The 16,067-nt window shown below is 42.2% G+C and overlaps 1 protein-coding gene across 1 annotated transcript in view; it reads left to right on the top strand.

Moving 5' to 3' along the window:
• Positions 1-280: 280 nt before the first annotated feature.
• CAMK4 (calcium/calmodulin dependent protein kinase IV) overlaps positions 281-16,067 on the top strand; it is a 171,320-nt gene continuing 155,533 nt past the window's right edge. Inside the window, exon 1 of the mRNA XM_068423710.1 lies at positions 281-438. Within this exon, the coding sequence (XP_068279811.1) occupies positions 281-438 (158 nt within the window). The remainder of the gene's footprint in view (positions 439-16,067) is intronic.

The raw sequence follows: 16,067 nt of genomic DNA on the forward strand, positions 1-16,067 counted from the left end.
CGGCCGTCGCCGTGCCCGCCCCCCCGCTCCGCTCCGCTCCGCCCCGCCGGCAGCTCCGGGCGCCCCCGCCGCCCCTCCGGGGTGGGGGGAGCTGCCGCTGCCGCTGCAGCCCGGCCCGGCGCGGCGGAGGAGGGGGGGGAGAGAGAGAAGGGAGGGAGGGAGGAAGGGAAGGAGAGAAGAAGGGAGGGAGGAGAGGTTAGGTGCCGCCGCCAGCCGCCTTGTCGCTCTGCTTTCTGCAGCCGGTGCGGAGGAGGGGGCAGCCCCCGGCAGGCGTCCCGGTATGCTGAAAGTCACCATGCCCTCCTCCTCATCCTCCTCGTCCTCCTCCGGCTCCTCGGCCGCCCCCCGCCCCGGATCCGCCGCGCCCGACTACTGGATCGACGGCTCCAACAAGGACACCCTGGCCCACTACTTCGAGCTGGAGTCCGAGCTGGGACGGTGAGGCGGCGCTGGGACGGGGCGGCCGGGGGGCGGGGGCGCGGCGGGGGGCGGGGGGCAAGGCGCCTCCCCGGCCGGAGCGGCGGGGCCGGGGCTGCGGGGGTTGTCGGGGCTGCGGGGGCTGGGTCTGCCTTCCCCTCCCCGCCGGCACTGCGTCGCTGTGGCGAGACTGGCAAAACTTTGGTTTGTGCGAACGGCAACGGGAGAGCGAGCTGGCTTTCGAAGGAAAATTGTACCTCCCGGGAGCCGAGCCGTGCAAATCACCAGGGTAAAAGGAGTCATTTTTTTAGTCCGTCTCCGTAAACACTGGTCCACACGAGCAGCTGTACTTGGTCAGGTTACGTGTATATTTGCAGACTCTAGACCTAACGGTGTGTCAGCTGAATGGTCGGCACCGCTTCGAGAGCGCTAAAATGCCGGTTTATTCGCAACCTCCCTTAATAGGAGACCTTTTATCGTCGTCGCCCTTATCGGCACCTTTAGCCCTTGCGCTGACAGAACTCCCACCCGAGACAGGAGCCTGCGAGTAGGCCTCTGCAGGCAGAGGCTATTCGTTGGAGTGCAGCGTGGACGAGTGAGCTGGTGCATGTTCATTCATGAATTCTGCACTACTGCCACGGTGCTTCTGCCTGGCAACTCGGCGGTCCCAAGTGTTCAGTTTTTTTGAAACTGTAGTCCAGTGTAAAATGCTGTTGCCTGTATCTAATGTGCAATTTTTAATCTCTAAATACAGCTTCATGTTGAATTTGTGGGTAGAAAATAACATGTAAAAAAGTGGAAAATGTCAGCTTTTTTAAGCGTTTACAGTAGATTACTTAAATCTGTAAGCCAGTAGATAACAAATAGTAATTGTTAATTTTGTCAGTGATAGAGTATTAAAATCCTGGATGAGTGTGGGAAATTTGCAGGTAATAACATGGTTGCCTTGGTACAGTATTTCTGCAGAAAGGGCATGAAATGAAAGTTATTGCTACAAAGCATACGTGTGCTTGCTGTACTATAACTGGTAGGGGCAGGAAAGGCTGTGGAAGTACAGTACAGTATCATTCTGGGCTTGCTGGCTAGGTCTTAAACATCTGCTGCTACCTTTTTGCCACTATTGCTGCTCATGCTAGCCAGATTTAGATAGGCATAGGTTTCTGTACGCATACCACATTTGTACTTGACTTCACTGTACACCTGTGCAAAAACATAAAAATGTAAAGCAGGAAATATTTTTGTGTCTGGAATTGAGCAAAAAAAAATTGTGTACTGCTGAATAACAGCAGTTGATACAAACTCTGTCAGATGGATTAATGCTGTTGTGTGTGGTCTGTCTAGAATCCTTTCAGCATGTGTGCTCGAGGCCGTGGGCTTCGTTGAAGAATAGTCTGTATTGGTGATACATCACGGGTTTATTGCATAGCTTGAGAAGGGGTTTTAAAATGTGAACTCTCCTGTCTGAGGAAGGAAGAGTTAATGAAAGCTGAGATGCAGTGGATTTTTCTACCTTGCAAGGTGAGACAGTAGATGCTGAAACGCTAACAAAAGGTTCGAATGAGGAAGATAACCACACCCGGCTAGTGTAGAGATGCAAGCCACTAAGTCTGCTCTGCTGTTGGATACAAGATTTAAAACAAAAACAGAAAGAAAAGAGGAGATAAGGACCATCTTAATCGAAGACCATGATGTAGGGAACTTGAAAGGGACTATGCTCCAAGGGAAAATTGCCGTAATGGGTATGGCAGCGAGATCTTGTCCTTAGTCCCAAGGCTAGCTTTGAGATCCTTTCAGAGCCAGCATCCAGCGTGCTGATGCTTATCTCAGACCCCCTCTGATAGCCCAGGTATATCTTAGCAAATCTATGAGGGAGATCCAACAATAAGTGTAATATAAAACTGTATTGTTTTCTCTTGGTAACCTTGTCTCAACCTTTTAATTTTGGAGATGGTTTTGAGTATGTCTACAAAAAAATACTTATTGCTTAGATTAGTGGTGGTCAAAGTATATCAGGTGAGGCTGAAAAATGTGGGTATGGGATCCCTTTAGATGCAGTAAATCCAATAAATATACTAAAATAACCAACAGGAGGCACTATCCTAAATATCTTTAAGAAATACAGGGATTGGAAAATGTCTTCTGCAGACTGCAAAGACCTACGTTTGGACAACTAATGCCAAGTATGGGAGTTCCCCTTTGGAAGGAGCGCACTTTCTGCAAAGTATGTCTGGCAAATCCCTAAGCCATCATAGTCAGTAATTCTTGCTTGTATGACCAACTAAGGAGTCATGGGAGAAGAGGGGGAGGGTCCTCCTAGCAAGAAAAATAATAAATGCCTAAAAGCTTGGGTAGGAGTAAACAGTTGTCTTTCAACAGTGGAGTTCCACAGGGATCAGTTCAGGTGTCTGTGCTGCTCAACGTGCTCATAAATGAGGGGGTTGAACAGTGATATTTGCTGGTTTTAGTAAATTATTGAGGGTTTTAAAGACAGCATTGCCTATGAAGAATTGCAGAAAGACCTTATTGAACTGATAGGGCATTTAAATGGTGGATGAAAGTCCGTTTAGGTAAATAAAATGGGGGTGGAGGAGAAATGATTTGGTTGTTTTCTTTCCCTAGTAAATCCTATCATGAGGTTAAGACAGATCTCTGGAGACACGTGTGGCATGGATGGAACACCTGGGTAGAGGTGCTTGTTTGCTGTTTTCTTTGATGCAAGCTCTGCAGGGCATCTGACAAAGCTAGCAAGTCAAAAATGAACCACAGGAGGTAAGGCCATTTCAGCACAGTGTGTAGTTAAGTGGTGGAACTCCTGGCTGCTGGTTACTACAGATGCTGAAAGCTTACATGGGTTTAATGGGCAACCTAGTTTACATTCAGGAAATCCATTAAGACTGATTAAACATGAAGATACTAACTATTGAACTGTAAGTTGTTGAATGTTATGAGAATAACATTTGACAGTGTTGATACTGGTTTGCTCTATTCTTCTATTCTTCTTGAGGCACCTGTGTTTGGCCACTAGACTGTCTGGGCTAGACAGGCTTTTATGCTGACCCAGGACAGCTATTTTTATGTTCTATTCAATGCCTGGCTAGTTCACCTTCCTTTTAGTCTATTTCTGACAAGGGGGTTTTGTGTGTACCCCGTAACTGGAGCTCAAAATGCTGTAAAGATGAAATTTTGGTCTTTATTTTACAAAGAGTATCTGTTCCTTCTCTGAAGGTGGCAACGTTGGTCTATTGTGGACATTGGAATTCTGTTCTGAATGTATTTCATCTAAATTTCCACACTCTCTTGGGAAAATATTTTAATAATTCTACATTCTAAACTTGAATGTTCCTTAAAGACTAAAACATTTTGTTAGCCTTATATAACCCATGCTGTATCTTTTGGTACAGAGTTTCTGAATTCAGCATTAGTCTAAAACTGGTATTTGAGTAAAGAGGAAATTCAGTAACAATTTTTTTTATACTCAGCAATATTACGAAAAAGGAATTTCTCTTTGTTGGAATTTTAGTTATGGAATTTTACTTAGCATGCACTGTCTTGCCTAGCTGTGCCAAACTACATAAGTATTTGAGTTGAAACTGTCTAATGTTATTATTGTAGGCATACTGCAGATCTATTAAATAGTCAAGAGCAGCTGGAAGTATTTCCAACCAAATCCTTAGGGCTTTCTTTCAGTTCCAAAGGTTACATAAAATAATAATAATTTAAAAAAAAACCAGAAAAGTTACACGCATTTTTCTTTGTGTAAGAATGATAAATCAGGATCTTCCAAGGTTACCTTTTCTTTCATGGGCAGCCTTTCAATTGTGTGATCCTTGTTGAGGACCTGAAACAGAAGGCGCTCACTACTTGCAGCTTACCTTGAACTGACAGTGTGAGCTGAATCATAGGTGGTTTCTGTCCTTGAATTCTTAGCACAGAGAGAGTTTGAATCCATTGTGTGGTTTGGACTCAAGATTTCAGTGTGCAGAATGATGTCTTACTCTGTCAATCCTATTCATGAGTGCTGTCATAGTAGCATCTACTTTTGTAGTGGCAGTAGTAGATGAAATCGGGTAACTCCTTTGTATAAGCATCATTTAATAGAAATTGATTGTTTTTGCACTTGATACTTTGAAGTTCAAACAGGTTTTGCTTTGAAAGTATGCCAATTATTTTTCCTTCCATTCCTTCATTAAAAAAAATGGACCTTTTTTCTGTTCACCTCAACAGTCATTTGTTATACAGACTGTTTGCCATGTTTATTTTGAAAATCACTGGGTCATTTTTCTTTGGGGTGCCTTTAAAGTAGGTCAGTCCTCCTTCAGTAACACTTTTGCTTACTTGCTTGTGACTTTTAGTACTGGACTTTTAGTACTGAGGATTTTCCAAAGAGATGCAGGCATGCTACTGACAGCACATGGTGCTAGCTGTCTGAATACGAGCGTGGAGTGCTTAGCTGAACCAGGATGAGAATTATCTGTGAGCAGAAACTGCCTGTGTAGGTTTGCCTGTCCTCCAGGTCATGTCATGCCACGAACTGCAACTTGCTTGTTACCCTCACATCTTCAGGCAAGCAGCAAGCATTTTCATGCAGACAGTTCCTGCTGATAGGGAAGGCTGTTGTACAGGTGGGTCTGAGGACTTGTTTGAGGCTATTGTGGTAGGTACGTTGGACCTTGCTTTGAAGTAGGATGATAGGAGATGCGGAGGGCATGGTGTCCTTTTAGTGCTGGTCAAGGTGGCCAGGTGGATGTGGAGAATGGTCTTCTTTATGTGTTGCATTAGCTGGCATAGCTCTAGTTGAAGATTTTCACTTCCTTTTCCTCTTGAAGGGGTTCTGCCTGCCTCATCTTTCCGCTTGAAAATGTCCTAAGCATTTGATCGCAGGCTCTTCTATGGTGAACACGCACTTTGCTCCTTCTGAAGCAGCACCGTTGTGGAGAAGACAATCCAATGTTAAACTGGCCAGAAGGAGGATGTCAGATTTTTGTTAAGCAAGACAATGTTCTAAGAGGGGGGAAGTCAGTCCCTATCAAAATGCATGTTGATCTGCAGAGAGTCATAAATAAAAATTAATACCACGCAGTGAATGTTTTCTGTGGAAACTCTATAGCTTCTTAACCCAGTGTTCTGAATGAAATTCCTCGCTTGGGTACCAGGAACCAGAACTTGCAGTGTACAGCCTGGGTTTTGACAACTAAAATTCTTTACTTAATGCAGGGAGAATGTTTTCTTCAGTTTTGTCTGGTTCAGTTCAACAACTGGTTGATTCAGAATTAAAAACCTGTGTGTTGAAAATGCAAGAAAAGAAAATTTCCTCTCCCATTCTGTAAATAAAAAACAATTGAGAGTAGACATACCATTCCACTTGAGGCGCTCTAAACATGGAGAGTAATGGGCTCTTAGGGAGGTATTTTGAGCCTTGCCATGGGAGACTGTTACTGACTCTGTCCAAATGCCTATCTTAGGCACTAAGCTACTTGTGTAAACATTATCTCTCTCTGGATGTTTCTAGTCAGAAAAGAAGAAAGCTTTTTTTGATTATTTGTTGGCACAGTTGACATTTGATTCTTGTTAGAAAATGAGTTTTGAGTTTTGTTTTACAGACAGTTGTTCAAATCCCTCTATAACTGGGATTTGTGGCAAAACCGTTGTTCTACTGCAGCCAGGAGTTTTGCATTGAACTGCAAACTCAGCGCCTGCTTCACTAGGTCTCAGAAAACACATGGTAAAATATGCATTTTTTACAATGGCTTATGTGTATGACTGTGGCATTGTTTCCATCATGCCATGGTGGAAAATAGGTTTGTTGATTCAATCAGCTGTGGACAAAACGTTTAGCTGTCAACACTTGTGGACAGTCATGTCAGAGAAGCTAACACTATCGTAGCCACCTTCTTTCAGGAATATGTTAGTGCTTGTTTCTGTGGAAGAAGCTGCCCTGCTACCTCTATAAATAAACATATTACTTGGTTTTTAGTAAAAATCAGTAATATCTAAGTCATAACTGTATTATATGAAAGTTTGACACAAGCTTTTCTTCTTCTTCTAAATATGAACTTAACTAAACTACTGATAATGGCTTGTATTTACATATTTCCAGTTACTGAAGCACTGAGATTTTGTTTGTAACATTGTATTGCACCATTCCCATTTTTAAAAGGCAATTTGTGGGTGCATCTACACTGAGGTTGTAATTGGGATCGGGAGTGACTTCTGTGAAACAAATGTCGCAGTTATTCCCTCTCATTGTGCTTTGCTTTGCATCAAGGAGCATTCTTGGAGTGCACAGAGCAGACCGAATGTAGCTGAACCAGAAGATGCAGGTTCAGGAGCACTTAATACACTCTAACCTTTTGTGAACGTTCAGTTCACAGGACCAGATCAGGGCTCATCTGACATGAGCCTGCAAGAGGTTTGCGTCTTGATAGCAGCATGTTGCCGCTGTCTGTAGCACTGGTGTGCTCCTACTGCACTGCACTACTTGCTAGTGCATACCTGGATTGTATGTCCTAGTGATACTGTATTTAAATCTAACTGTAGTTAATCTGCAAGCTGATTAATAGGATGCTTGTGATATCATGCATTCAACATAATGCACAGGTCAGTGTCTATCTGCTCAAGTTTTAATTAACTTGGAAGCGAAAGGGAGAATGTATATTATATAAATCAAAACTCAGTACTTACAGTGGGCAGTGAAAGAGTAGTTAGTCATTGCAGAGTATTGCATTATCTCTGTACTCTTATTAGTCTGTGTACTCAATGCATTGTTCTGTCAGTAAATTGAGCTGTTACCTTTTTTCTGTAGAAGGAGTGCTGCAGCAGTTTTCAATATCTGGAATTAATAGATTATCATTGTGTGTAATTTTCACAGCTTTCTTGTACTTAAAAAGGAGCTATTAATAATGAAAAATTATATTAGAGAATTGTTATTTCTTCTGTCAGCCACTACGCATTTTTGTCATTGGTTTTGGTTATCTTTTTTAATTAAAAAAATATATTTCTAATGGAGAAAATGAATCACTCTTCAAGTAAGTACTTTTAAGAATACTGAAAAAGTTTTTTGCAGATAGAACTTTTAGGAGTTGAAAGTAATGGTATCATTTGTGTTAATATGACAATTGTCATACTTGAAAAACATTGCAGTAGTCTGCAAGGGGTTGGATGTAACAAAGTCATTCTTCTAGCTTGTTACAGAGACAATACCTCTGAAATTGAATAAGTATTTTCCAATTCAGTTAAAAGCATTTCCCAGAGTTTGACTGTGTAATAAGCCTATATGATTCTGGATGGAGGGCAGGTAAGTTTACCAAAGCCCTGTGGTACGAGAAGCAAATACGTGTTCATTCCACTGTATCTTTAGGTGTGTGTCCAAGTATGCACAGTATTGTGTAAGGGATTGTAATGGACATGGTTTCATAGGCAGAATTCTACCAGTAACAGATGTTTAAATGCTTGCTCACATACTAAATAGCCACATTTGAAAAGACCACCAATTATGAATGGTGGTCAGTGAAAAAAACCTCACTATTTGCTCTAGCATGTGCCCCATCTGTGGAAGTCGAAGTACTTGCTTGGAAGGACTGGCTATCCCTTTCAGTCACTCAAATCAAAGAAGTTTTATCTTCCTGAATATTGTCTGAAAAGGTCAATCAAGAAATTAAAAAAAAGTCATCCCCAGCCCTAGTTTTGTTTATAGTCCAACAAATTGAGCTGGCTTTATCACAGTATACCTGAATGATTCTTCTGTGGTCTTCTGCTAGCCAGAAGTTTGGCTGGGCTTTGGGAAAGTGATCTTTTGACACTACACATTGTGTGGAAAAATGTGCAAAGATTTGAATATTATTTTCATCTATGTATGTACAACACATATGAACCATTAGTAGGAGTTAGGATTGCATAAAAAAAAAGAACACGTACTCCCTTGTGCTTTCACAATGAAGCAGAATTTAAACCTATAAACTTGCTTATTTGCTGTTGGCTTCTTCATTCAGGCATTCTTGCTATGCTTCCTCTCTTCACAATAAGCAGACCTTTGTTATCTGACCAATCACTAATTTCACAAGGAGTGTTCTGTTTAGTGATGCTCATTCTGATGAAGGGTAACGAAATGTTCTGTGTATTTCCAGATGGTGGTGCTGCTTTTGGTTCTGGGTTTGTCTAATGTCTTTTTCAGTATTTATGGTTTCCCTATCTCCTCCATTTAAAAAAAAAATGGGTAAGAATGACAGCTTTTACAACCATTGATACCTTGGAAATACTCTAATATTTATTGTTAGTGATCCTTCATTTGGCCTTGCGTTATCAGTGTCCTCAGCTAGTCAGTAATCACCAGAAAATCCATTTTAACTTACTGGTTCCTGCTTTTAAAAACTAAACTCGTCTCTAGTTTATGAGGATTTTTTTTCTTCTTCCGTGTTCTTTGGAGTCTGAGCTAGCAGCTCTGTGAGATCTGAGCTGGTGAATCATTAAGAATTTAATTTAGGAATTTTTGTGTTGTGGAAGCATGTTGTTTTCTGGTGGCCACCTTTGCCTTACTTTTGTATCTCAGTGTTAAGAAAGGTCTTTCAGAGTGACCCCTCTTTTGGCAAACGTGCACAGGATGTAATTTCTGAGAGTCTCTCTGTGTTAGCTTTTAAACCTCTAGAAACTCATCCGAACAAGGCAAGAAAAGCATACTTCCTTGCGCTGTTCCAAGACTGCCGTTCGTTGCTTGTGACACTTTCCTAGCTCTTCCTGACCTAGGAAATGAGATCTGTTTTGGAAGGTAAATGCATGTTTTGTTGTGACAGGGTTAGCAGGGAAGATTCTGCTCAGAGTGGTATCTCGGCTAGCAGCGTGCTTCAGAGCAGCCCAAATGTACTGTAACTTTTGAGGACTGTACGTCTTAAGGACAGATTGACATTTCCCTTGAGTTTAATGGAGTGTGTAGGAAGGTTGCTGTCATGCACATGGAAGCCTACTTCTTTTTTCCTGGTTAGCTGTGTTCTTTTTAAGATCTGTTAGCATGATGCAGTGGGAAAGATCATTGAGAATGAGCTATCCAAGACTGTTTTCAAGTGTGGGTTTTTTGGTCAACTTTATATTTGTTCCATTTCTTAGACTATATAATGTTTAAAACAGAAGGATGGAAGAGTGATTATGTAATTCTATACCAATACACATACAAATGTATCTTTTGGTTATAGAACGAATGCAAAAATGGTGTCGTTACTGTCACAGGTTACTGTCGGTTGAAACACATGGACTGTTGGGGACCATCAATATTTGCATCTGTTGCCCTGAGAATAGATTGCTGAGGTGTTGTTGCTTTCCTTGTGACGTAATTCTAAGTTAGACCGTACAACAATAGGATTTTGAAAGGGACCATTCAATCTGTAGCAGCCAAAGCTTTTATCTCTTTGTATTTCATCTGCAAGGGATAATAGGAGAGAAATCGTTTGATGTGAACCAGCAAATTACATGGTCGGAACTGTATGCTAATTCTGACACAAGTGAAGTAATCACCTGAACAACCTAATGCTGTAGCTTAGAAGTTGTCCTCCTTTCACATAGGTGGTTATACATCCTAGAACTCAAGAGCCATAAAATGTAAAATAAAAGATAAGGAAAATGGGAACCCCTTTGAGGAAAAAAAATATAAAACGTTCTGCCCTTTGACAGTTTACCATCTATTTATCATGCCTTTTTGAGGGGGAGAAAGCAGTGGTAAAAGCAAGTCCAAGATTTATAGTGCACAAGCCTCAAAAACAACAACATTAAAATTTAAGCCCTTCAACAAATGTATAGTCTTTTGCTCCGATGCAGACCTTGCTGTGAGCATCCATATGCCACAGATAAGATGCCAGAACTGCAACTTTACCTCAGAACTGATGTCATCTCCACAGTCCTTTTCCCCAAACTCTCCTCACTAGGAACATGTGATGCATCTCTCCTCTGGCCTCTCTCCAGACATCGTGAAAAAAAGCAGTTGCTTGTGTTTAAGGAAGAGACATCATTCTAATACAGGGTCGTCGTCCCCCGCCCCCGCCCCAATAATTTTTCCTTCTTGCAAGTATTCATAGTTTCTTCTCAATTCAGATCATCATGAACACACCAATATTGTTACTTATTTTCAGTCTTTTGATCTTTAAAGCATATCCGTGTCTGCCAGGTTCGCTGTCTTTGGGAACTGATACTGCATCTTAAAATACTCAGTTGAGTGTGGTTTTATTCATGAAGATGACCCTGATTGCTCCGCAGACTGCAGCAGAACTGAATACTGCATAAACAAAAATGTTATACAAGTGTCTTGATTTTATGTTTTCTAATGAGGCATCATAGCATCATGTGACTGAAGGGGGTCAGTCAATCAGATCAGTCACCACAAATTGTGAGTTGCTTGTTAACATTTGTTCATTTATTAAAAAACTCAAATGTTGACAGTAGTAGGTAACAAATTTATGTAAAGAAGTTGGGGTTAGCTCAGAAATGAAATGCAGGAATTCCGATTTAATCTAAACAAATGACTTTCAATGAACAATTTTGCACTCATGAATGAATGGAAATAAAAAAGTGTGTGAGATCTTAATGAATATCCATGTAATAAGAAGTGTAGTATTATCTTAAAGTACTTCTGAAATAATATTCATATTGATTTTTCTTTAAATAATCCTTGTTAATGGAGGTACGCTGCCAGTACGAAAGAATGTGCTATGTGATTTTATTTTGTGTTCAGCTGTAAAAAAAATTTAATACTGTGTTGAAAGGAGAGGACTTTCATACTCCTTCTGTGGAAGGCTGACCATAAATTATGCAACTTTCAGTTCATAATGAGACCTTCTAGCTGCTTATATTCTTTGGAGATTAGTTGTTTGAATTTTGTTCAAACTTGAAAAAGTACCTCTTTCAGATTCTCTACATATGCAAGATGGTGTTTGCTGTTTCTGATTTGTTAGGTGTCCTACACCAGTCTAACATTGTGGACCAACGAGAGCATTTTAAGAACATGATTTGGGCCAGAAATTATTTCAATTCTTTTGGCACACGTTGATTTTTTTTTTTTTTTTTGATGTGGTGGCATTACGTAGCTTTATACTTCTGCAGAGAAAATGGATGTCTTGGTAAGGCTTATAAGGCCTCAAGACGAAGTCTGCTGTGGATGAGTACTGATTTTTTTCTAACCTATTGACATGTTTTCTAGATTAATGAACCACAATTCGGATCTGTTATACAGTGCTTTACAGATGTTTGTTTTCCTGATGGAGAATATTTGCTTGTCAGCTTTCCATATTGTGCAGTAATGATTTGCTAAAACTGAACACAAAGCATGTTGAGAACTCTGACATCGTTATCATAACTTAAGTTCAGAGACCTGTGAGATACATATGCATTAATGTTTTTAGCTGCTAGCTTGACTGATGCCTGCCCACCCCAGCCTCCCTCCCTGCCTTGTGCTGTAGGGGCAGCAAGTGATCCATCTCTCTGTGTTCTTTTCAAACCCTCATGATTTTCTGGCTGATTAGCTTAGTAAAATTAAGAAGGGAAAGGCTGCAAAGTTGATTTTGTAGTGGGAAGCAAGACTTTATGGTGTAGCTACTGATGATCATTTAGGAGATGACTAATGATTTTGTTTAATGACTTTAGGTTTCAGGTGATCAGATGAAGAAGCATAATAAAGGTGGGTGTTTTTCTTCCCCTCTCGCCCCTACCTTTTTTTTTCTGGGATGCTTTGCAGCCTGATGGAAGCTGTAAATGCTTATGGAGCACACTGTTCACTATGCACTGGTTTGTTAGCTAACTGTCAGGGGATTAACTTGAGTTGAAAGAGGAAGCCAGGTCTAGTCTTAAGAAAATACTGTTAGAACAGCAAGTAACTGGTAATATTGGAGCAACACTTCTGACACTAAAAAGGCAATAATAAATTAATTTTGTTTGCTGCAGAGGAGAGGAAGGCCGGTAAATTCATTGCATCTGATTCTCCTTTCACGGCAATTTAATTCAAGAATATCTTAACTGCAGACAAGAACAGAATTTGGATTGGTAGTTAAAATTAATAATCGATAAATGCTAAGTAAGATCAGTAATCAATTTCCAGATTGGGTCAACGTGTAATGGAAAATCTGCAGTGAAAGAGAGACCCTAAAATTCACTGGCATGTTTTCTGCTCTGACTCTTGTAGAGGTGAAACCCATCTCAATCTCCATAATACTTCCATAATAAATATGCAGGTAAATTATTTTTTGAGTTGAAATTCAAATCCCACCTCTATGCATAATTCGATTATAGGTGTTCAAAAGTAGGTGGAACAGGAATAAAACTGAGTGAAGACACTTATATTCATGACTATAAAAACTTGCTCACAGAGTTGATTTGACTGGCAGTAGCATAAAGAGAATACCCTTGTATTTCCAGAGAATCATTAATTTCAAACGACAAAACAACCTCGGTCATCTCCTCCTCCACCTTCCCCTCCTCCTCAGCACCACAGTTTCTTCTTGACCATTTGAATCTTCAGCTTGTCTGGGTAAAAGACAATAGCCTGTGTTACTGTAAAGTGATTTCAGCTGGTTTGATCTATACTAGTCTGTTTTTATTGTTCTTGCAACACTTATGTATTAAAAAAAAAAAAAAAAACAACAAACCAAAATATTTTAACCTCTTCACATTCTTTTTTTTGCATGACTTTAGAAAAGATCAAACATCATTTGTGATGGAAACAATCATATTAGATGTATTTGCCTTGCAGATGACCTTCTAAATTAGAGCTGTTGATCTTTATTTTTTAAATAAGTAGCCCAATGAATCTTACTTTCTTCCTCCTGTCAGTCCCTATTTTGTGAACTGGTTATGTTTGCTGTTTGTGAATGAATACAATAAATACTTAACAGACAGGCTGTTTAAATAGTTTGCCATGGTGCTGCTTATGAATCACAGAATCACAGAATCACAGAATGTTAGGGATTGGAAGGGACCTCGAAAGATCATCTAGTCCGATCCCCCTGCCGGGGCAGGATTGCCTAGACCATATCACACAGGAACGCGTCCAGGCGGGTTTTGAATGTCTCCAGAGAAGGAGACTCCACAACCTCTCTGGGCAGCCTGTTCCAGTGTTCGGTCACCCTTACAGTAAAGAAGTTTTTCCTCAAATTTAAGTGGAACCTCCTGTGCTCCAGCTTGCACCCATTGCCCCTTGTCCTGTCAAGGGATGTCACTGAGAAGAGCCTGGCTCCGTCCTCTTGACACTTGCCCTTTACATATTTATAAACATTAATGAGGTCACCCCTCAGTCTCCTCTTCTCCAAGCTAAAGAGACCCAGCTCCCTCAGCCTCTCCTCATAAGGGAGATGTTCCACTCCCTTAATCATCTTCGTGGCTCTGCGCTGGACTCTCTCTAGCAGTTCCCTGTCCTTCTTGAACTGAGGGGCCCAGAACTGGACACAATACTCCAGCTGCGGCCTCACCAGGGCAGAGTAGAGGGGGAGGAGAACCTCTCTTGACCTGCTGACCACACCCCTTCTAATACAGCCCAGGATGCCATTGGCCTTCTTGGCCACAAGGGCACACTGCTGGCTCATGGTCATCCTGCTGTCCACTAGGACCCCCAGGTCCCTTTCCCCTACGCTGGTCCCCAACAGGTCTGTCCCCAACTTGTACTGGTACATGGGGTTGTTCTTGCCCAGATGCAGGACTCTACACTTGCCCTTGTTATATTTCATTAAATTTCTCCCCGCCCAACTCTCCAGCCTGTCCAGGTCTCTCTGAATGGCTGCGCAGCCTTCCGGCATCTCAGCCACTCCTCCCAGTTTTGTGTCATCAGCGAACTTGCTGACAGCGCACTCTAATCCCTCATCCAAGTCATTAATGAATATATTGAATAGAACTGGTCCCAGAACCGACCCTTGCGGAACTCCGCTAGACACAGACCTCCAACTGGACTCTGTCCCGCTGACCACTACTCTCTGGCTTCTTTCCTTCAGCCAGTTTACAATCCACCTCACTACCCGATCATCCAGACCACACTTCCCCAGTTTAGCTGCGAGGATGCTGTGGGAGACCGTGTCAAACGCTTTACTGAAATCGAGATAGACCACATCCACAGCTTTACCATCATCTATCCACTGGGTAACATCCTTATAAAAGGCTATCAAGTTGGTTGAGCAAGACTTCCCATTGGTGAAGCCATGCTGAGTGCCCCTAATGATCCCCCTATCCTTGATGTGCCTAGAGACAGCATCAAGAACAAGTTGCTCCATCACCTTTCCAGGGATGGAGGTGAGGCTGACTGGTCTATAGTTACCCGGGTCCTCCTTCCTGCCCTTTTTGAAGACTGGAGTGACATTCGCTTTCCTCCAGTCCTCAGGCACCTCTCCTGTTGCCCATGACTTAGCAAAGATGATGGAGAGTGGCCTAGCAATGACTTCCGCCAGCTCCCTCAGCACCCGCGGGTGCATCCCATCAGGGCCCATGGATTTATGGACATCCAGGTTGCTTAATTGGTCCCTGACCCAGCCCTCATCAACCAAGACAGATTCCTCCTCTATCCTGACTTCTTCTGGGGCCTCAGAGGTCCGGGGCTCCTCAGGACAGCCTCCAGCAGTATAGACAGAGGCAAAGAAGGCATTCAGTAACTCCGCCTTCTTTTTATCCTCTGTCTCCAGGACCCCCACCTCATTCATCAGTGGGCCTACATTGCCTCTAGTGTTGGCTTTACCTGCAATGTATTTGAAGAAGCCCTTTCTGTTGTCCTTGACCTCTCTTGCAAGGTTTAATTCCAAGGAGGCCTTAGCTTTCCTAGTTGCCTCCCTACATCCTCTGACAACAGACTTATATTCCTCCCAAGTGGCCAGCCCCTCCTTCCACGATCTGTACACCTTCTTCTTCCACTTGAGTTTGCCCAGCAGTTCCCTGTTTAACCATGCAGGTCTCCTGGTACCCTTCCTTGACTTCCTACCTGTTGGGATGCTCTGATCTTGAGCTCGGAAGAAGCAGTCCTTGAACGCTAACCAAATGAACCATGTGTTTTAACTGTATTGAATACCTAGTAAGACCATTTTATTGTGTTTTTCCCTAGTCACAGCCGAAACAGAATAATGATGATTAGCAAGATGTGTTAGTCATCCACAACGGCATGTGGCCGTTGGAAGACCATATTTCATGCTTGAGACTCATGCTTGTTAAAGTTTGTTTTATCCACATATTCATATCTTTACAATAGTGAATTGGCAGATTTGAGAAACTTCCCAGGCTGTCATACGTATCCATATATCCAGAGATGCTATTCACAGAATATCACAGAATCAACCAGGTTGGAAGAGACCTCTGGGATCATCGAGTCCAACCGTTGCCCTGACATCACTATGTCAACTAGACCATGGCACTAAGTGCCATGTCCAGTCTTTTTTTAAACACCTCCAGAGATGGTGACTCCACCACCTCCCTGGGCAGCCCATTCCAATGGCTAATGACCCTTTCTGAAAATAAATTCTTCCTAATGTCCAACCTGAACGTCCCCTGGCGAAGCTTGAGGCTGTGTCCTCTTGTCCTATCGCTAGTTGCCTGGAAGAAGAGGCCAACTCCCACTTCACTACAACCTCCCTTCAGGTAGTTGTAGACTGCAATTAAGGTCACCTCTGAGCCTCCTCTTCTCCAGGCTAAACAACCCCAGCTCCCTCAGC

The sequence above is a fragment of the Nyctibius grandis genome, chromosome Z (genome assembly GCF_013368605.1).
Source record: "Nyctibius grandis isolate bNycGra1 chromosome Z, bNycGra1.pri, whole genome shotgun sequence".
NCBI classification, from domain to species: domain Eukaryota; kingdom Metazoa; phylum Chordata; class Aves; order Nyctibiiformes; family Nyctibiidae; genus Nyctibius; species Nyctibius grandis.